The sequence below is a fragment of the Sphaerodactylus townsendi genome, linkage group LG05 (assembly GCF_021028975.2).
Source record: "Sphaerodactylus townsendi isolate TG3544 linkage group LG05, MPM_Stown_v2.3, whole genome shotgun sequence".
Classification (NCBI taxonomy): Eukaryota; Metazoa; Chordata; class Lepidosauria; order Squamata; family Sphaerodactylidae; genus Sphaerodactylus; species Sphaerodactylus townsendi.
The window spans coordinates 18,280,735-18,301,778 of record NC_059429.1 but is presented as its reverse complement, the minus strand read 5'-3'; the positions used below and the strand labels follow the sequence as shown (position 1 = coordinate 18,301,778).

Here is a 21,044-nt window from a genome sequence, read left to right as displayed (position 1 = left end):
CCAGTTCACAGTGCACCCCCTGCCCCCTTGTAGCTTCGTGACTGGTTCATAGAATGATGGTATGAGATAGTAGGAAGTACCCCAACTTTGGCTGGAGGAAGTTCCTCCAGCCCATCTTGTGGCTTTTCTGTTGGTGAAAGAACCATTTAAGTTGGAGGGAGACTCTTTAGACTGGACGAAGACTTCACACTTTGCCCAACGTAGTGGTAGGATATATACCTAGTGGTAGGATATATACCTATGGTTGGCCGCAAAAGCAGAGTGATTAATTTCTGAGGAAGGCGTGTACTTCAGAATAAGGTCTTGTAGGCTAGAACCCAGGATCGCATTAAGGTTTTCACAGGCTCTAGGCGCTATTGTATTTGACTCTCCGCCTCGCCCCAACGTACCACTAAAGACAGACATCATTCCCAAAACTGTCTTATCTCAAAACATGCCTATCTGTTAAAAACCAGAAGTTAAAAATTCTCTAGCGTCCTTCCCTCCTCATATTTTAATATGTGCTGTGGTAAGGTGGGGAAGGACGCGAGGAGGAGGAGGAGGAGGAGGAGGAGGAGGAGGAGGAGGAGGAGGAGGAGGAGGATGTATTGTAGATGAGAAAATAAATATCTTTATTTCGAATTTTTGTTTTTCTGCACAATTCCAGTAAATTCCAGTTAATCCTGTTTTGTAGGCCCTAAAATTTTCAAAGGCCATAGGCACTGTGCCTAAAGGGCCTAATGGATAGGGTAGCCTTGCTAGAACCCTCTTTGTCTGATGACCCTATTGGCTGCATGCTTCTTCTAAATGTTGCAATTCTTTTTCTGCACAGTGGTAGCCAAGAGAGAACAGGGACATAATTTGGTATCAAATTCATTTACCCATTGTTCGCAATGCAGATTGTCTCAAAGTTGAGAAACCCTTGGAAATCTAACTGAGCGGTACTATTCTTCAGGGTCAAGAAACCCTTGGGAATCTAAGCAGTGCTATTCTTCATCGATAATTATTTTTAAAGTGATAGGCTTATTTTTTAAAAAAAAATTGCTGATGTGCCTTCTTTGCTGCAAGTGTACTGTACGTGTGAACAGTCTTCTGTCTGATCTTATCACGAGAAGAACATGATGCCCTCGACAAAGAAGTGTCCTCTTGAATTGGCCTCACGTCCACCTTCGCTGTCACAACCTCGTGTGGCTGACCTGCAAAAGCTACAGAAGCAACCAGAACTGGCAACAGCCTACAGGGCTTGACCAGACGCGCACGGAGGCACGACATTTTCCGTATTTACTGACTGATTTGAACACGCTGGCCACATTTTAACTCTTGTCGTGCCAGCTGAAAATGATTTTGCCTCCCCCTAAACGATGATTCCTGGCAGAATCGTACATTTTGCCGGCAGTCCGCTGGTTATATTGTTGTGGCTCGCCAGCAGCAATATAAGAGGACAGGCTTTCCCCTATCGTTCCTAATCTACATTAGAGAAGCAACATTTTGTACTGCTAAATTTTCTGAATTTTGCAACTGTGTAATCTGGGCTTTGCGTGTGTGTACAGAACTAACTGCCTGCATCTTTGGGATGTGCAATTTGATAAGTGTATGTATAAGCATTTGTGTATTTCCCTGTCTTTTCCTGACTCTATCCCCAAATCTCCGGGAGTTTCCCAACCTGGATCTGGCCAAATTAACCCCATCACCTTCCCGTGGCAACCCCAGCATTACCCCTGCAGAAATGCTGCTATCTGCATCCATTTCCACTGGTTTTTGTCCCTAGAAATGCTGATAGGAATCCCAGATAATTTTCTGGGGGGAGGGGGAGGCAGCTTAAGACCCGCCAGTTTCCAGTTTCTTTCTACCTCAGAAAACAACTAAACATATAAATAATGCTATGTAGCCATTTAGGTATATCTGTAAAGACTTGCATCTTCAGCTGAAGTGTAAGCTCTTCAGCACTCAAGAAAAGCATCAGTTGTTTTGTACAGAAGTATCACATAATAATTATTTCCTTCAGCTATACCCCCTTTTTTCTCTCACCCTATCTCCTGTGTGTGTGTGAATTTATCTGCTCATGTTATACTTTGTTTCTGGCTAATTTTTCTTCTGCGAAGCTGCATCAGTTCTTTTTAAAGCAGATATTTCTCATTCAATTTAAAAAAATTACTGTTGAAGGCTTTTACAGCCAGACTCAACTGGTTGTTGTGGGCTTTCCAAGCTGTGTGGCCGTGGTCTGGTAGATCTTGTTCCCAATGTTTCATCAGCAACTGTGGCTGGCACCTTCAGAGGTGTATCACAGAGAGAACACCAGAGGCCCAGAGAGAACACCAGAGAACACCAGGGGAAAACAGTGCCCGGAGACATCCATTCTCCGGGTGCCCCTTTGCTATGCCTGGGGTGAGGCCCACTCCTACCTCCGAGCCCTGCCCCCTCCCAGCTGCTGGCTCAGAGCTGGCAGCCGTCAGTCCCTTCTGCCCTCCTCTCTGGGGAGGACAGAAGCAACTGGAAGGCTCCATGCTGGGGCCTTTGCTTTTATAAATTTGGGGAGTGGGGCCACACCTCTGAGCTTATAAAAGCAAAGGGCCCAGCATGGAGCCTTCCAGTTGCTTCTGTCCTCCCCAGAAGGAAGGGCAGAAGGGACTGCCGTCTTCCTGGTCACGTGGGGGGGGTGATTTTGCGCCCCCCACATGACCAGCTCAGTGGTACCTGGGGACAGAGGGTACCCCCTGTCCCTAGGCAAATACGCCAGTGAAGAACACACTTTTCTCTGTGATACACCTCTGAAGATGCCAGCCAGAGATGCAGGCGAAACGTTAGAAACAAGATCTACCAGACCACTGCCACAGAGCCCAGAAAGTCTGAAATTATGTTTTCATGCCGGAAGCTGCTGAGGTATTGAAAGTTCATTTAACTTCCATAGGATCAATACTGTTTTTGGGAAGAACATTCTATCGCACATGATAGAAATATCATGAGGTGACTGATATTGTTGTGTTTACTGATTCCTGCTGCACCCGTTTTTCCTGCTTAGCTTGTCAGAGTATTAATGCAATAGGGCTCACAACGGGAAAGGCATTATATATCTATTTCAATTAGTAGATGTAATTAATAAATAATAGATTTCTGTGAGTTAATGCCAAGCCTGCTTATTGATAATTTTTAATGATTTTTTTTAAGAACTGACCATTGGGGTATCTTTTTTTATTCAGGGGTCCTGCTTGTACAGTTCTGAGTGAGGATTCAGGGTCAGCACGCCAGTCGTTGGTTTATTTATTTAACCATTTATACCCCTTGGGTCAAGAGGGTCTGATTGCCTGTTGTTAAATAATCAAACATAGTCACTAAAAATAAATTAATCAAATATTCCTGTTTGAAATGGTCAGATATTCCTTGAAGGCAATATGTAGGTGGCTGCTTCTCTTTTTAAAATGTCATGATGGTGTCATTTGCGAGCATCAGCAGACGTGAATAAGAGCTTATTCCCACAATCTGGGGCAAACCTAGCAGCAATCAAAAATGTCTCTTCTTCGGTATTTGCATATAGCTGCCAGCATCCCCAAAGAGGCAGGTCTTGTATACTTAGCTCAACTGCCTAGAAAAACTGACCTTTATAATTAAAAACTATGGTTTCATCCTTCTTTTTCTTTCTTTTTTTTATAAATGTACCCGAATAATGATTTTAGTGCTCCAGGTTAGAAGCCGGGGAGAACTGTTCACTGAGTAATTTACTATTGCACAAAATGTACCCGACATATTTTAAAATAAGGAAAATTCATTCCAGTTTTCAAATGTTTATTTCATTGTTTCACACCAACATTCCACGTAAGCCACGCAGACACCATATTGGTGCTGGGCAGATTGGGTGGCCGCCATCAGGGGGAGGACTCCGTGCCACTTCTGCGCAGTTCCTTACCACGGTTAGAGGACCTATTACACCCAACAGTAAATGTTTGGTTTTGGTTTTGGGAGGAGGGGAGGGTTGCAATTAGCATAAACAATTAGTATAAGTAACATATAAGTTGTTGATTTTTTTAAAAAGGAAAAAGGATGTAAGATATTCACATGTCCTGCTTTCAAAGCCAAATGCTAGAAAGGCTTTTGTGGATGAAGTAAATAGAATGTATAGCAGGCAGGGATGAGCCCACACTGCCATTCAAGAACAAGTGTTTTTCCGTAAATGGTTGCAGGATATCCAGCTCCAGTCGAAACACACTGGCTTACTAGGGACTACAACTCTGCCCCGCAGTGAGTGTACATTCCCTTTGGGGAAGATTGCTGCTATCGTTCCATGTTTTAATCTTCCTGTTTCACTCTTCTCTTTCACACAGTGTTGAGTATCCGAGGGGCTCAAGAGGAAGAACCCACAGACCCTCAGCTGATGCGCCTGGACAACATGCTCTTAGCAGAAGGGGTAGCGGGACCCGAGAAAGGAGGCGGCTCGGCAGCGGCGGCAGCAGCAGCTGCAGCATCGGGAGGTGCCGGCTCAGACAATTCTGTGGAGCATTCCGACTACAGAGCGAAACTTTCTCAGATTCGGCAGATTTATCATACTGAGTTGGAGAAATACGAACAGGTACCAGTCTTGTGCGTGCTACTGTGTCTCCAGCACAGCAGAGGTCCCCCAAAAACCAGCATGGTCCCTTAGACAAGATGTTAGGCCTGATTTCCACCTTATTCATTTTGTCTTTGGGCTTACTTGGTATGCATTCAATAGAACTGAAAGCTAGAGAGAACTTTTCTTCTGCCCTCTTTACTGAACCAAACTACCCTGAACCAAACTACCAAACTTGGGGGGTATCATCAGGACAGTCACCAGATGATACTCTGACATTTTGGTGCCTATATGTCTAAGCATGCGCCCCCTGCAGGCTAAAATTTGAAAAAAACCCAAAAATAAAAATGCATCCAAAATTATCGGGCTTTCCCACAGATTCGGGGCAGTCCGAATCTGCAAGGTTCGGAATTCAGCCAATCCGAATCCATTGATCTGAATCTGGTCCGAATCCGAACGAATCTGGCTGGTATCGACCAACTCTACTGCCCACTGAACCCTGGCTGGCCAGAAGACTGGGAAGTAGAGAAATCTCTATCAGATTTGGTCTGTGGTGAGTCAGCAACTTCCGGCAGTGTGATCCTTTCAGCAACTTCAGTGGTTGTTTGTCCTTTCATGATGGGAACTATAATAGCATTCACCATCTCTGTGGCTATAATGATTACTACTGAGTGTACATCTGAAGCTGACACATACCAAGACTGACCCTTCATGGTACAGTGGTTAAGAGCAGATGGACTCTAATCTGGGGAACTGGGTTTGATTCCCCACTCCTCCACCTGAGCGACAGACTCTTATCCGGTAAACCATATTTATTCCCCCCACTCCTACATTCCTGCAGGGTGACCTTGGACCAGTCACAGTTCTCTCTCTGAACTCTCTCAGCGTCCCCTACCGCACAAGGTGTCTGTTACAGGGAGAGGAAAGGAAAGACATTTGTAATCCCCTTCGAGTCTTCTTACCAGAGATAAAGGCGGGGCATAAATCCAAACTCCTCCTCCTCTTCTTCTTTTTCTTCTTCATCATCATCATCATTAAGGTCAATATTCACTACTCCAATAGTGTCTCTCCCAGGTCTCAGTCAGAGGTCTTCCACATCATCTTCTACCTGATTCGTTTGCCTGGAGATGCCACAAATTGAACCTGGGACCTTCTACATGGAAAACTGATGTTCTAACACTGAGCCATGCCCCTGCTCTATCATTGTCAGACATTCAAAATTGCTGGAGTCAAGTATCCAACAAAAAACTAAAAACTGCGCCCCCTGCAGGTCAAAAATGGAAACCACTAAAAATACCCAAAAGCGAACCCTGTATTTTGATGTCCCCCACAAGGTGGTGCCCTGGGCAGCTGCCCACCTTGCCCAATGGGCATTACACCCCTGTTTATCTTCGTTGACGTTCATTTTGTTAGTTTTGTCCCAGCTCTCTAATCTGTCCAGGTCATTTTGAATCCTGACCCTGTCCTCTGGGGTATTAGCGACCCCTCCTAATTTTATGTCACCTGCAAATTTGATTATCATGCTCTCTATTACATCATCCAAATCATTGATAAAAATATTGAATAGCACTGGGCCCAGGACAGAACCCTGTGGCAACTCACTAGTCACTTCTCTCCAAGATGAAGATGAGCCATTGGTAAACACCATTTGGATATGGTCAGTCAGCTAATTACAAATCCATTCAACAAGTAGCCTTGTCTAGCCTACATTTTACTAGTTTGCTGGCAAGAATATAATGGGGCCCTTTGTCAGAGGCCTTGCTAAAATCAAGGTATGCTATGTTCACAATATTCTCTTCATCTACCAAGCTTGTCACTCTATCAAAAAAATGAGATAAGATTAGTCTGGCATGACTTGTTTTTGAGAAAGCCATGTTGACTTTTAGTGATCACAGTATTCCCTTCTAAGTGCTTAGATGTGTGAAAGAGAGTTCAGATTTTATAAGCTATAAAAATTACAGGTCCTGAAACATAATAGACAAACCAGCATTGAGCTCTGTCGCATCTAGCAGCCAAGCAGCATGACAGACAGAGGAAGATATTTGGTCCTAATAGTGGGCAGTAGCTAGCACTTGAAACCCTCACCATAGTGACCAGAAACTGGTGTTAGGAAGACAGACAGTCACGCATTATGAGTTTGGCAGCTCGAAACAAGCAGTGTGACACAGTGCTGGCTGGCTCACTTTTATTACTTCAAGGAAAGCAGAACAGGAAATGGTACAACCACATGGGCAGAGGGAGGAGCCTGGCACTTCTAAGACAGGAAGTTAAAGTGAGGGCTCAGAAGCAGATATTATGCACCTATTTCCAAGAAGACAAGCAAGGCTATTCATATTTCAAAAGCTGCAAAGGATGGGTTTACAGATCTCCCGCTGTCTCATCTTCTTTGGCCATGCTATTTTTTTTGTTGTTGTTGACCTGCTTTTCTGTTGGGAAAGCGTCAACCGCACATCAGCAAAATAAACTCTGTCTGCCCTGACCATTGACTGAGCGCATCCAAGTGTGGTCCATTTGTGGGTGTATCTCACAGAAACTCGATCTTTCTATACGCACAGGGTCTTAGAGGAAAGCTCTAGATAAGCTCAGGAACAGTCCACCCCATCAGCCCCTACCAGCATGGCCAATTGGCCATGCTGGTAGGGGCTGATGGGAATTGTAGTTCCTGAACATCTGGAGAGCCGCAGGTTCCCTACCCCTGTTCTATACACTCCCTTTTTTTGGATTTTTGGGGAAGAGAATTGTGTGACCCAAATATCTCAGGCTAGCCCAGTCTTGCCAGATCTTGGAAGCTAAGCAGGGTCATCCCTGGTTGGTGCTTAGATGACAAACCAGCAAGAAAATCTAGGGTTGCTATGAAGAGGCAGGAAATTGCAAACCACTTCTGAACCTCTCTTGGCAGGAAAACACTATACTGTAAGTCAGCTACAACTTGAAGAAAGAAAGAAAGAAAGAAAGAAAGAAAGAAAGAAAGAAAGAAAGAAAGAAAGAAAGAAAGAAAGAAAGAAAGAAAGAAAGAAAGAAAGAAAGAGGGAGGGAGGGAGGGAGGGAGGGAGAGAGAGAGAGAGAGAAAGAAAGAAAGAAAGAAAGAAAGAAAGAAAGAAAGAAAGAAAGAAAGAAAGAAAGAAAGAAAGAAAGAAAGAAAGAAAGAAAGAAAGAAAGATTTGCAGCAAAGATAACATACATAGAACTTTAGCAAGATGTAGATACTGTTGGTTTGGCTGAAACTGGATTGATAAGAGACTGAATGCTAATATATAATCATACTGATATAATATGGCAGATGATAAAAACATACCTCATCTGATGTGCAAATCTTATATTTCCTTCTCTCTATTTATTTCTCTCTTCCAGCCCAGTCCAAACCAAGGACAATGCTTTTCACAGCCACCTCTTCCCATAAAGTTTTTCTTTACTCCACCTGTTAATTTCCACTCCCTGCCCATCAAGTAGCACAAGCAGCATGTGTTGTACATGTCTGTAAATGGTTTCCCTTTCAGTGGAATTGTTTCCATCTGGGGAAGGGACATGACTTGGTGGCAGAACATCAGTGTGATCTGCAGAAAGTCCCATGTTCAATTTCCAGCATTTCCAGATAAAAAGATCAGGTCCTAGGTGTTGTGAATGAACTTTGGAGAGCTCCTACCTGTCTGAGTAGACAGTATTGACCTTGATGCAATGATAGTTGAGTTCAAAATAAGGCATCTTCATGTGCGTTCAGACCTTTACAGGAAAGCTGGCTCTATGTGCTGGAGGCCTATAGCAGTTGCCTTCTTGGAAAAGTGGATGACCCCTCATCTGGTGACAGGAGGCAAGGCTGTTTGGCTCACATACAGTTCTACCCTGAGCATATCTACTCTCTGCTCTGCTAACTTCAGTGTAGTTACAACAGTGTAACCCTGCTTAGGATGCCAGAGTCAAGTCACAAATTTCCCTTATGCTCATATGCATTTTCACATTTACACAGATGCATGTGTATTCTGTCCATAAATAAATGCCAGATCATCTTGCTCTTAATTGGGAATCTATTGGGGTGCAACTGAGATCCAGCTGTTTTAGATTCCTTCCCAAATATTATAATTATACTTGTCAGGACAATTATATTGAACTTTTCATGGGTACCAGTCTAACGCGAGGGAAGGCAGCACGGTAGGTCCCAATCTTATCAGACTTTGGAAGCTTAGCAGGGTCAGTACTTGGAAGGGAGACCACCAATAAGGGCTCTGCAGAGTAAGGTAGTGGCAAACCACCTCTGCTTCATCAGCTGGCTTGAAAACCCCACCCGGGGTCACTATAAAACGGCTGCAACGACAGCAATTTACACACATATGAGTCTATCCAATTTATTTATTTTGTTGTCGATGGAATAAAATTCTCCAGTTATGTGGATGCCTATTAAAGGTTCTGGCCAGTGGAGCAATTCGGCCGGTTCGGCCCTGTTCGGGTGAACTGGTTGTTAAAAGCTCTCTCACTTCCCCTCCCCTGGGGGGAACGATGGGGCTTTTAGCGCCTCAGAGTCAAGGGTGGGAAGGAGAGCTGAGCCAGGCAGCATGGGGGGGTGGATCAGAGGCTCAGCTCTTCTCCCCGTCCTGGGCTCCCGGGGCAGAGAGGAGACTTTCCGAGCTCGGAAGCACTGGGGGGTGGGACCAGAGGGCTGCCGCCTCCCGCCTCAACCTCCATTGGCAGGTTGAGCCGATAGAGGTTGAGCCGGGGGGGGGGGCACAGCAGCTGGCAGCAAGTTACAGGCAGGCCCGCTAGCTGCTGCTGCCTCCCACCTCAACCTCCACTGGTGGTGGCCCTGGCCAAAGGAGGTTGAGCTGGGGGGGGGGGCAGCAGCCAGCAGGCCCGCAGCTTGCCACTGGCTGCTGCCACTCCCTCCTCAACCTCCACTGGTGGTGGCCCTTCTGCCTCCGAAGACAAGGCGGCAGGGCCACTGCCAATGGAGATTGAGTGAGGGGTCAGGCCTGCTGGCTTCTGCTCCCCCCCCCCCCCCCCCGCTCAACCAGAACTGGTTGTTAAATTATTTGAATCGCATCACTGGTTCTGACTCTGAATAAAATTATCAGCAACTGTAGCTGCAGATTGTTGTTCAAGCTACCCTGTTTCTCTGAAAATAAGACATTCCCTGAAAATAAGACGTAGTAGAGGTTTTGCTGAAGTGCGAAATATAAGGCATCCCCCGAAAGTAAGACGTAGCAAAGTTTTTGTTTGGAAGCATGCCTGCCGAACAGGACACAGAAAAATAAGACATCCCCTGAAAATAAGACATAGTGCATCTTTGGGAGCAAAAATTAATATAAGAACATAAGAACAAGCCAGCTGGATCAGACCAGAGTCCATCTAGTCCAGCTCTCTGCTACTCACAGTAGCCCACCAGGTGCCTTTGGGAGCTCACATGCAGGATGTGAAAGCAATGGCCTTCTGCGGCTGTTGCTCCCGAGCACCTGGACTGTTAAGGCATTTGCAGTCTCAATCAAAGAGGATCAAGATTGGTAGCCATAAATCGACTTCTCCTCCATAAATCTGTCCAAGTATAAGACACTGTCTTATTTTCAGAGAAACACGGTAGTTAGCCAAGGCGGGGAAGGGAACAAATGCACACTAAAAGCAAAGCATCTTAAAAGCAAGGACTTGTGCCTGGATTCAGATGCACACTTTCAGTTTGCACAGGCAGTTCCCAAAAGCAAGAATTTCCTTGGCAGTCCGCAGAGCTTGTGTGGACATCTCAAGATCGTGACACGGGGAACACTCTCCAGTAATAACAGGGTGGGTTTTGCATTGTAATGGTGCCAGCTTGTACGAGATCCCGTGACTCCTCTGGTCCTAAGGGTTCCTCCTTGCTCTTTCTCCTGTTGTCCCAGGCATGCAACGAGTTCACCACCCACGTAATGAACCTACTGCGGGAGCAAAGCAGGACCCGGCCCATCTCGCCCAAGGAAATAGAGCGGATGGTCAGCATCATCCATCGCAAGTTCAGCTCCATCCAGATGCAGCTCAAACAGAGCACGTGCGAAGCGGTCATGATCCTGCGCTCCCGATTTCTCGATGCGCGGTGAGCTTTTACCTCCAACGTCTAAATGTAGCACTTGGTTTGGAAAGTGAGGACACTGGCCAGTCACTAAGGAAGAATGTTTGTTGTACCTTGGGACAGAGTTGTTTCTTGTTTTCTCCTTTCAGCTGTCTATCCATTAACACGTTTGTATATTAGCAGTTGGGTCAAGAACAAACTTTGTGGAGTTAGCCGTAAGTCTGCTCTGCTAGTGTCTGTCTTGAAGGGAAAAAGGCAGGTATTGAACTATTTTAACCTGGAGTGAACTGTTGCTAAAGAAAACACATGAAAGGGCCGAAGATAGGTGAGCTGAAGGATTGTTTTTTAGCACCATAACAGATACCAAATTGTACCCTTTTCAGGATGAAGATGACCCCAGATTTCAGAATTTATCCACTTTGTTCTAGAATGCTCCATTTGGGTTCTGGTGATTGCCCAGTTCTGCTTCAAGGCACTAAGACCCGAGCAGAGCACTCTAGAATAAAGATGGTCCAGGAAATGGCAGATGAATTCTTAAACGGTGTCATCTTTATCCTGAAAAGGATCAGAATCATTGGAGCGAGGATTGAAATAGTAAATAACATGGAAAGAGTCTGATCGTCCCTCCGTAGCTGATTGGATTAGAAAAGTTTAAAAGATGTTTTTTACGATTAAATTACCTTGGCTTTTTCTATGTGGTTCAATTAAATGCGAGGGACGGTTTATTGTTTTGAATTTATTGCATAAGAAATTGACAGCATATATGCATTGTTTGGAATCTTTGTTTTGCTCAAAATGCTAATAGCTCCAGCTTTTTAATTTTGTGATTCATTTTGTTGCAATGTCAGTATTCTGCTTGTACGGCAATGAGATGGGAAGCCCAGTTTTTAAAAGCTGAGCACATCTGATCAGACAAGATCCATGTTGTGACATTGCTTCTGCCCAAAGCAGAGAAGGAAGGAACAAAATGTAGGTCGTTTCCCCACTAACCTCTTCTGCGCGCTACTCTCGCCAAGTAGTGCGGGGTCCCACGGCACTCCCCACTAACAGGTAATACGGCGACACGTCAGCCGCCTGACGCTTCGCCGCCAAGGTGCGCCCTCAGTAAGCGCTGGCTATTCCCCGGGCTCCTCAAAACGGCGCGCTTTTGATGAATTCCCCGCCGCAGCGGGGTCATGCGGGGAAGCCCGGAGCACGCCAGCAGAAATGACGACGACGCCTGAGTAGTAGCGGCAGAAAGCATAAGGGTGGTGGTCGGTTTTTGTAAGTGGGGAAACAACCTTAGATACAGGGGTGATTGTTTTAATGTTTGGTTTGGTTTGGGATTTTTTTTTTTGCAGCATAAACTCCTAGGGAAGATGTATATACTGCTTAGTTAGCAGATGTGCAGGGGCTCATGCAGTGTGACCTATCCTTGCAGTCATCACATGATGCTAGATAATGCCTATGAGGCCATGGAGAGCCCTCCATTGTGCAGGCCTGACTGTCAAGCCCCTAGACCAGTGGTGGCGATCTATATCTCCAGACGTTAGCGGATTACAATTTATCAGCTCCCGCCAGCATGGCCAATGGGTCAGCTGGCAGGGTATTGATGGGAATTGTAGTCCATAACATCTGGAGTGCCAAAGGTTCGCCACCACTGCCCTAGACTGTTCAATAACAAGACTCTGCGCTCAGTTGATTTCTTTATTATGGAATAGCATCAGGAATCAGACTTCTGCTGGCAGAACTAAGCATAACCAGCATTGCAGCTACAATTATTTCCTACATCATCCCCCATGTCATGTCACCCTGACTACCAATTCCTAAGGGGGAATGGCACTCCTCCATTCCCACGGTCCAGAGAAGAAGAAACTTCCCTCCCAAGGGTCAAAACAACCTACATTCCACACTACTGACAGATCTACAACATCAGCTGTCTAGTGAGCTAATAAGGCATGGCCTGAGAAGCAAAGTGGAAAAACATAAGCACAGAAGGGTGGGGGAAGGAGAAAAGAAAGATCACCACATCCCGGGCAGGAGACATGACAGGATCAAACAGGAGCTGTTTGTGACACTGACTTCCTGTTCCAGATGGGGAAAATAGGCACCTGCCTTTTTCAGAGGCCATTATCATATATCTGTATCATCCAACTTACACTTGAACACAGAGGACACAATCAGAATATGTTGTTGCTGGGACCACCACCCTTCACACTTTCTCTAGAACCAGTAGCTAAAGACATGGACTAGGTTCACGGTGCACTGCACTTTTCAGGTACATTTCAGCCAGGAGGAGGACAGCTAGTGTGAAAGAAAGCTTCAAAACATTGCAAGCCTGGCGATGCTTCTTCTAAGTGTTCTCCGTAGCTGCACAGCAGTTCAACAATTCTGCCAGGAAATGAGCCTCCCAGGGCAGCTCTCCCTGCTGGACAGTCCTTTATCTGCACAGCACCAATATGGTGGCTGCATGGCCGCTCATGCACACAGCTTAGAGGAAACATTGAAGCCTGGTCATAACATGAATTAGGTAGTAGCATCCTAAGATGGTTGGATTGATCTTTCTTCCAAGACAGCCTGAACAGTATGGAGTTTTTCAATCTAGAAAAAAATTGGCTAAGAAGAGGGATGTGATAGGTATTTATAGAGTTATGCATGGGAGGAAAAAGTGAAGTGAACTCCCCCCCCTTCCCCTAATAATAGAATGTGGGGGCACCTAAAACAGTTGATAGATTCATGTTGGACAAAAGGAAATACACCTTTACTCAACGAGCAGTTCAACTTTCAGTTTTGCTGCCAGTAGATGTAGTGATGGCTACAAGCAGATGTCTGTAAAGTGTTGTGAAGTCGCAGCCCATTTATGGCAACCCAGTAGGGTTTTCAAGGCAGGAGGCTTACAGGGGTGGTTTGACATTGCTGTCCTCTTCACAGCGACCCTGGTATTCCTTGGTGGTCTCCCATCCAAGTACTAACCAGGGCTGAGCCTGCTTAGCTTCTGAGATCTGACGAAATCAGCCTATCCTGGGCCATCCAGATCAGGATGCCAGAAGAATACATGACTTTAAAAGGGAACTGGGCAGTTTTGTAGAGGAAGAGAGCTCCATCAGTGGCTGCTAGCTGTGATGAGTAAAGGGAACCTGCAGTGCTAGGACTCAACAATGAGGGAATGTCTTGGCTTTTGTGCCCTATTTATTTGACTTTCTGGGACAGTGATGGCAAACCTGTGGCACTCCAGAAGTTCATGGACTACAATTCCCATCAGCCTCTGCCAGCATGGCCAATTGGCTGATGGGAATTGTAGTCCATGAACATCTGGAGTGCCATAGGTTCGCCACCACGGTTCTAGGACAACTGGCTGGCCTCTGTGAAACAGGATTCTGGACTAGATGGACTACTAGTCTGAACTTGAGGCAGAGGTGGGATCCAACCAGTTCTCACCACTTCTCTAGAAGTGGTTACTAATTTTTTCTGAGTGCCGAGAAGGGGTTACTAAAGCAACCTCCCTGCCCAATAGGGACTGGAGGTGCGTGTGTGCGACGGCGCCACTGTTTTAATCCCACCATCATCAGAACCTGTTATTTAAATTTTTGGATCCCACCACTGACTTGAGGGCTCTACTTGTAGTCTTTTTTTTTGTGTAGCTGGGGAGGGCAGACAGTGACTCTTTTCACACACATAATCAAAAACACTTAGAAAACACTTTCAGTCCCCCCGCCCACTTTACCACGATGTACGTCCACACTCACCCCTTCAAAACGATTCATGCCTGCCGTTACGTGATTTTCCCCTTTTTTAAGTTGATGAATCGTGCTTCGTGCTGCGATTCTCTGGGAAGGGGAGCTGATATGCATCTGGTAGCTATGTATAGCAGTCCCTCTAAAATTATTTCTTCTGGATCATGGACACCAACGGTCTTTCATTTTTCCAGACGGAAGAGACGAAACTTCAACAAGCAAGCTACAGAAATCCTCAATGAGTATTTCTATTCCCACCTCAGCAACCCTTACCCCAGTGAGGAAGCCAAAGAGGAACTAGCCAAGAAATGTGGCATCACAGTCTCACAGGTAAGACCTACCACTCCCTGTGGCGTAGAGGCCAAGCAGGTTTCTCTGTGCCTGGGCCCTTTGCTAATGGTGGAGATTCATCTTTGGAATCTGTTGATTACAGAGACAGAAGGAGTCAACAGAAGGCTGCAACAGGTGGTTTGCCTAGGAAAGGAGGGTCACTTCTGCTGAAAACTAGGCAAGGAGAAAGCAGTGGAATTAAAAAGCAGCATTCTTGTGAGGGCAAGAACAAGAAGTATGTAGAAAAATCAAGGGTGTTTAAAAAGTTCATGGCTTTGACCAGGCACTAGTTAATTGTATTCTATTGTATTCTGAGTAGGTGGACAAGGGGTTAGTTTTCATGCCATGGGATTATATAATGACCCAAAGAAGACCAGGGCAAATGTTGTTTGCCTCAGGACCAGGTTCTGAGCAATCTCAGATTTCCCTAGCAGAGATTCGTGATCAGGAAGCTAAAAAGCTCTCCCTGGAAGTCACCTTTCCAGACACCCACAATCTTCCTCAGCAAAGTCCCGAAACAGTGAGGTCCAGTGCAGTGAGGCCGGCATCCTGTGCAAATTGAGCATTTGTCCTGAAACATACCCCAGAATCTTTCATGAGGTACAGTGGTGAACACAAAGGGATTCCTTGTTAGAGGATAATATGGAACTTAGAACATTTCTAAAGAAAGTTTCTAACGAAATTTAGAAACAATTCGTTGATTGTTCTGTGAAGACCATGCAGTCGTGAGGTGGGGAATGTTGGTTGTTCTGTGTAGACCTTGTAGTTGTGAGGTGGGGAATATTGATTGTTCTGTGACGACCATGTAGTTGTGAGGTGGAGAATGTTGGTTGTTCTGTGTAGACCTTGTAGTTGTGAGGTGGGGAATGTCCATCTCACTGTGTCATGTGAGGAGCAATCCTTCCAGTATTTGCCACTCCTTCTGTTTCCTATCCACACCAGTTTCTGTTTCTCCGCATGATCTCCATATTCTTACAGTGACAGAGGCAGAGTTGGGTTGGCTGGTTGGATGTCAAACTCTGCCCAGCTGTTGGCTATCAAAGTTACCTTTTAGTCAAAGTCTGTCCATTCAGCCCGCTGTGCTTTATTGATCCTAGGAAAGGACCACAACTTTGCAGCGGGATTCAAGCTGCTCCTAAACTGCCCAAATATTCAGCCTCCTTGGTAATGGCATTGCTGAAACAGACCCACGTCCAGCAGATCTGCATCATAAATAACTATATTGTTTTCAGCACTGGCAAAGCTACCAGGGGACGGGGGGTGCGCCGTGCACCGGGCGCACAGTTTTGGGTCATGTGGGGGGCGCAAAATTCCCCCCATACCCCTCCCCCTTCCCCCCACAGCACTCCCTCCTGCGGCGTCCCCCCACACTTACGTTACAAACCGAGCAGACTGGAGAACAGGCTTCAAAGGCCCTGGTGTTTCCTGGGAAATGTAGTTCCCACCAGGGCCTTTGAAGCCTGGGAGGGAACAGGCCTGTTCTCCAGCCTGCTTGGTTTCTAAAGTAAGGGGGGGCGCCACGGGAGGGGAGGGGTGCCGCGGAGGGGGAACCACACCAGGGGGGCCAAAAAAGCCAGAGTGTGCACCGGGCACACTCTGGCCCAGCTACGCCTCTGGTTTTCAGTAAAACACGTGTGTCCTATGGAGCAAATGGGTGAAACAAAGCCCACCAACCTGAATCCTGTTCCTAGCTTTACAATTCAATCCGGGGTGGGGGGACCCATCTCTGGAGATGGTGCACCCCTGCATAGGTGTGTGTGCCCACACTGCTAGAGCAAGGGGAAAATACACCAGCAAAGGAGACACTTACCCTGGTGAGCAGGCACTGCACGGCTCCAAGGTGCCCAATGTAGAAGCTGCTGCCCATGCCTAGGCCTGCTGGCACAGAAAGCTGCATCAGCGTGACTGGGGACAGGCCAGGGGGTGGAGCCAACCTTAATCAGTTTCCACTGCCCACTCAACCCCCTTGCGCAGCAGAGCCGGCTTTGCATATACGCGACGTTTTTCATGGTGTATCTCTGTTACCCAAATGAGAGATTTTTGGTGGGTGGTTTCTGGGGGTTCTGTGCCATGGGAATGCCCTTTGGAGAGGGTGGGGCAGTGTGGGAGCAGGGCCATCCCTGCCCATCCTCTCAGTCTAGATTGGATTTTTGTCTGCGAATGCCTCCGAAAGGACGACTTTTGCAGACCACTTTCCTAAGCTTTTCTTGTCCGTTTAATTTCTATTGAATAAGACCTTAGGCGACATCTTCTCAAGTGACGAAGGAATCAGCACCTGACAGCTGCTGACCAGTATAATTTGTTTGGGGATTTCAGCCCCAAATATCAAGTAATATAAAGTAATATATCAAGTAATACAAAATTTCTGACCCAATAGCATTCGGGCCAGTTCTTCAGGTCATTCATTTTTTTATTCTGTTCTCATCTTCTGACATGGTACAAACTCTTTCCTCTTTGTGTCATCATAAGATCTGATAAATAGGCCCTTATTCTGACAACGGGTCACTGATGAGACTGTTGAGCCACAAAAGATCTTCAGAACCACACTTCTTGTTTCCTACCAAGCAAATCTCTTTTGCAAGCACTGTGAACCAGACGCGTCTCTACTTAAATAGTCTTAGTCCTAGGCTCCTGGCTTTGTTTAGGAATAGGCCACATGGGACTGTCAAATTGCTTTAGTGAAGTCAAGAACTATTCTGTCGCCCGCAAAAGCCTCCTTTAATTCCCACTGACATGCCAGATGTAGCACGTTAAATGCTGTCTTGCAAATACTTGCATGGGTGAGCAAGTGATGAGCTAGAGAAGACTGTAAAGTTAGTGTCTTGTCTGTCCTTAGCAGTGCTGTAGGAAGGGGAAATGGCGCCCAGGGCAAAATGGCGCCTGCACCCCCCACACACACCCATGCCCCACCAAACACACCTCATTTACCTTTTACAGTTAAAAGAGCAGCCTGTTCCAGTCCGTGGGGGCGGCTGCAGGCCGCAGAGGCTGCTCTGGGCCGCAGAGGCTGCTCTGGGCCGCAGAGCCGACCTGAAGGGAGGGGTGGGGAGCGATTCTCCACCCCGCACCTGCGCCCGGGGAGTTTGTCCCCTGTATTGTCCCCCGTATCCCACCCCGTGGTAGCTCCGCCTATGGTCCTTAGACAAATACCTTTGGGTCTAATATCCTGCCTCTTCTCTGAAGTTAGATCCTAGCCAACAAGATAGCATCATGCTATCATTCCCTCTTTCCCATCTTAAATTCCTAATAAACATTTACCTTTTGCCTTTTTAATCAGTGAGATGGCTTCTCTGTGTGATTAACTCCAACATTTGAAAGGAATGGGATAATGGTTGCAGAAGAATTTCATAATGGGTTGTTCCTTCAAATGCATTTCATCAACCATATCTTGACTGTCTGTTGAAAGAGAGGCTGGAATTTGCTTATGTGAAAGTTGCTCTTGGAATGTTCATTTAGACCAGTGGTCTTCAGCCAGATCTACTGAACTGCGAGTGAGTGACAGGAAAGCACTCTAGGGCCGAGTCCCATGAAGTGAGAGGAGCAGGGAAAGTTATGACCTTTCTAGTATCAAGGGCAGGACCACAAGCAGCAGACCAGAAGAGCTGAGGACCAGAACCCTAAAGAGGCACTGCCAAACTGAGACACAAGTCAGTGCCATTGAGAAATCCAGTCTAAACTATCCCAATTTGGTGTCCTACTGATCTTCTTAGATGTGTGCAAATTGAGGCATGAAGCATGATATATTTGCTGTCTGCATAGAAGGTCTTTCCAAAAGGCAGTTCAGTAAGGACTCACAACCCAACTGGATGGGCTCTGCAACCCCCTGAGTGTCCTGAACTATGGCATGAAGACTGATGGTATCAACTATTGCATCATATCCTGCCTCGGACATGCTAGACACGCCCAATACTCACCACCATATTCTCAGACAATGCCAGTTCTTCAGTGTCACATTGCAATCCTAAACAGGTACACCGTTCTAAATCCATGGAAGGGAACATATTTAGAAGGGCCTATGTCTGTTGAGGGTTGCATTGTTAATATCTGGGTGAGAGACTGAATGTATCTGCTAAGTGCTGAGAGAAAAGCATTCACCATACGCTCAGAGGTACTTTTTAAAATACTTCAGTAACTTTCTCTAAAATCAGAGTTATTGTGGTTGTTCTCTTTGAGTTCCCCTATCAGGCGTTACATTGCTCACAGGAATACTCCATTTGCATACACTCCTGTTTACAAGAGGTTGAGATCAAAGGAACTCAATATTCAACATTCCCTCCCCATCCCACTTGATCCAACTGTACATGTTCCTTCCAATCAGGGTTTTGTGTAATTCCTTTCAATGTAGCTCTGAATTCTACTCAGACATGATACCCTGGTCAGTGCTGGCCATAAGTTTTAGAGCAAAAAGGTTTGGGGCAAAATGTCAAGGCAGAAATTGAGCAGGGGGACTTAACATTGCTAACATAGGATCCAACTTGTCTTACGAGATGATGTCCATGGCCCTTAAAGAACAGGTGGACTTCTAAGTTCCTCAACTCCCCTCTTAAAACAACCCCAGAATTTCCTTGTTTTTTAAATACTTAGATCATTAGGTAGCCAATTCAAGGCCCTCCAGATACATGGATTCATAAGCCCCATCATCCCCTGCCAGCATCATGTGGCAGGGGATGATGGGAACTGTAGTCCATAACATCTGGAGGACCGCGAGTTTGACACCTATGCCCTAGAGTGCATCGTCTAGTTTTGTCATTGCAGTCCACTTAAGTAATCTTCATCCCATACTTTCTCATTCCCATGTTTAATTCTCTTTTTACACCGCACTGTAGATTTTGGAAACATGGTTAAAGAAGCCACTCGAGTACATAATGCTTGGGAGATTTTATCTCAGTCGTTTCCTCTCAGCTTTGAAATGCATATGTGCAGACCTCATAAAAACAATTGCATGCAACAGACAGTGGATACTGATACAGAATCTTTCCCCACTGTAACAAGATATTTTACCATCTTATTTTAAACATTAAGAACTTAAGAAAGAGCCTGCTGGATCAGACCAGAGTTCAGCACTCTGCTACTCGCAGTGGCCCACCAGGTGCCTTTGGGAGCTCACCTGCAGGATGTGAAAGCAATGGCCTGCTGATCCTGCTGCTGCTCCCGAGCACCTGGTCTGCTAAGGCCTTTGCAATCTCAGATCAAGGAGGATCAAGATTGGTAGCCACAGATTGACTTCTCCTCCATAAATCTGTCCAAGCCCCTTTTAACGCTATCCAGGTGAGTGGCCATCACCACCTCCTGTGGCAGCATATTCCAAACACCAATCACACGTTGCCTGAAGAAGTGTTTCCTTTTATTAGTCCTAATTCTTCCTCCCAGCATTTTCAATGGATGCCCCCTGGCTCTAGTATTGTGAGAAAGAGAGAAAAATTTCTCTCTGTCAACATTTTCTACCCCATGCATAATTTTATACACTTCAATACATTGTATTTGTATTTATTTTGAACATTAATGAAATATGGGGAATCATTACTATCATACCAATAATAATACTACTTGTGAAATGAAAAAAAACAACTGGTAATTCCCGGAAATTTTGGGAAATGTCTATTTTTCTGATTCAGAATTACTGGGAGGGAGAGAATGCATTAGTAGACAATATAAATGACAGGGGCCTTTTCCAGTTACATGAGTTAGCAGATGTTCCCGCCAAAAAGGACTATGCATTTCAACTTTCACCATCTCATTGGAAGGACTCTCTGCTTCTTGTAATTAATTATTAGCAATGAAGCCTGTTGTGCAAAACAATACAACAGGCTCTAGAAAACTGTTGGGCGCAGCAAGGAGCCAGGATCTCTCCAAATCAGGAGAAAGCAGTGTAGGTCCGTGGTGGCGAACCTTTGGCACTCCAGATGTTATGGACTAAAATTCCCATCAGCCCCTTCCAACATGGCCAATTGGCCATGGTGGCAGGGGACGATGGGAATTGTAGTCCATAACATCTGGAGTGGTGGGTTCTGACCCCAGGTCTCTCCCACTCCCCTCACAGCGGAGCAAAGCACAGGCTTCTCCAGCCGGCCCCACCTGGCTTCATCTATCCCAGGGGTCTGCAACCTGCAGATCTCCAGATGTTCATTGCCCATGCTGGCAGGGATTGGCCATGCTGGCAGGTGCTGATGGGATTTGTAGTCCATGAACATCTGGAGAGCCACAGGTTGCAGACCCCGATCTATCCCCTTTGCCTTTCATAGCATGTTTGTTTGTTTGTTTGTTTGTTTGTTTGTTTGTTTGTTTCCCCTTTGATTGTGGCACAGCAGGTTTGAGGTTTGGGGCAGGGGAACACTTAATGGGAGAATTGGGGCCTTGGGGGTAGATATTTCTCTTGTCCCTTCCAGCCCTAGGATTCTGTGATCCAATAAAACATGTCAACACAGTATTAGCTCAAGTACCAACCACACAATGCCCT

The 21,044-nt window shown here is 46.0% G+C and overlaps 1 protein-coding gene across 7 annotated transcripts in view; it reads left to right on the top strand.

The window, feature by feature from the left end:
- Positions 1-21,044, top strand: part of PBX1 (PBX homeobox 1) — a 281,890-nt gene that overhangs the window by 220,823 nt on the left and 40,023 nt on the right. For 5 of the 7 annotated variants that reach the window (XM_048498532.1, XM_048498537.1, XM_048498530.1 and 2 more), the window contains exons 3-5: positions 4,296-4,540; positions 10,372-10,568; positions 14,452-14,587. In XM_048498532.1, the coding sequence (XP_048354489.1) occupies positions 4,296-4,540; positions 10,372-10,568; positions 14,452-14,587 (578 nt within the window). The remainder of the gene's footprint in view (positions 1-4,295; positions 4,541-10,371; positions 10,569-14,451; positions 14,588-21,044) is intronic. The other 2 variants (XM_048498533.1, XM_048498531.1) reach the window with 1 other exon arrangement.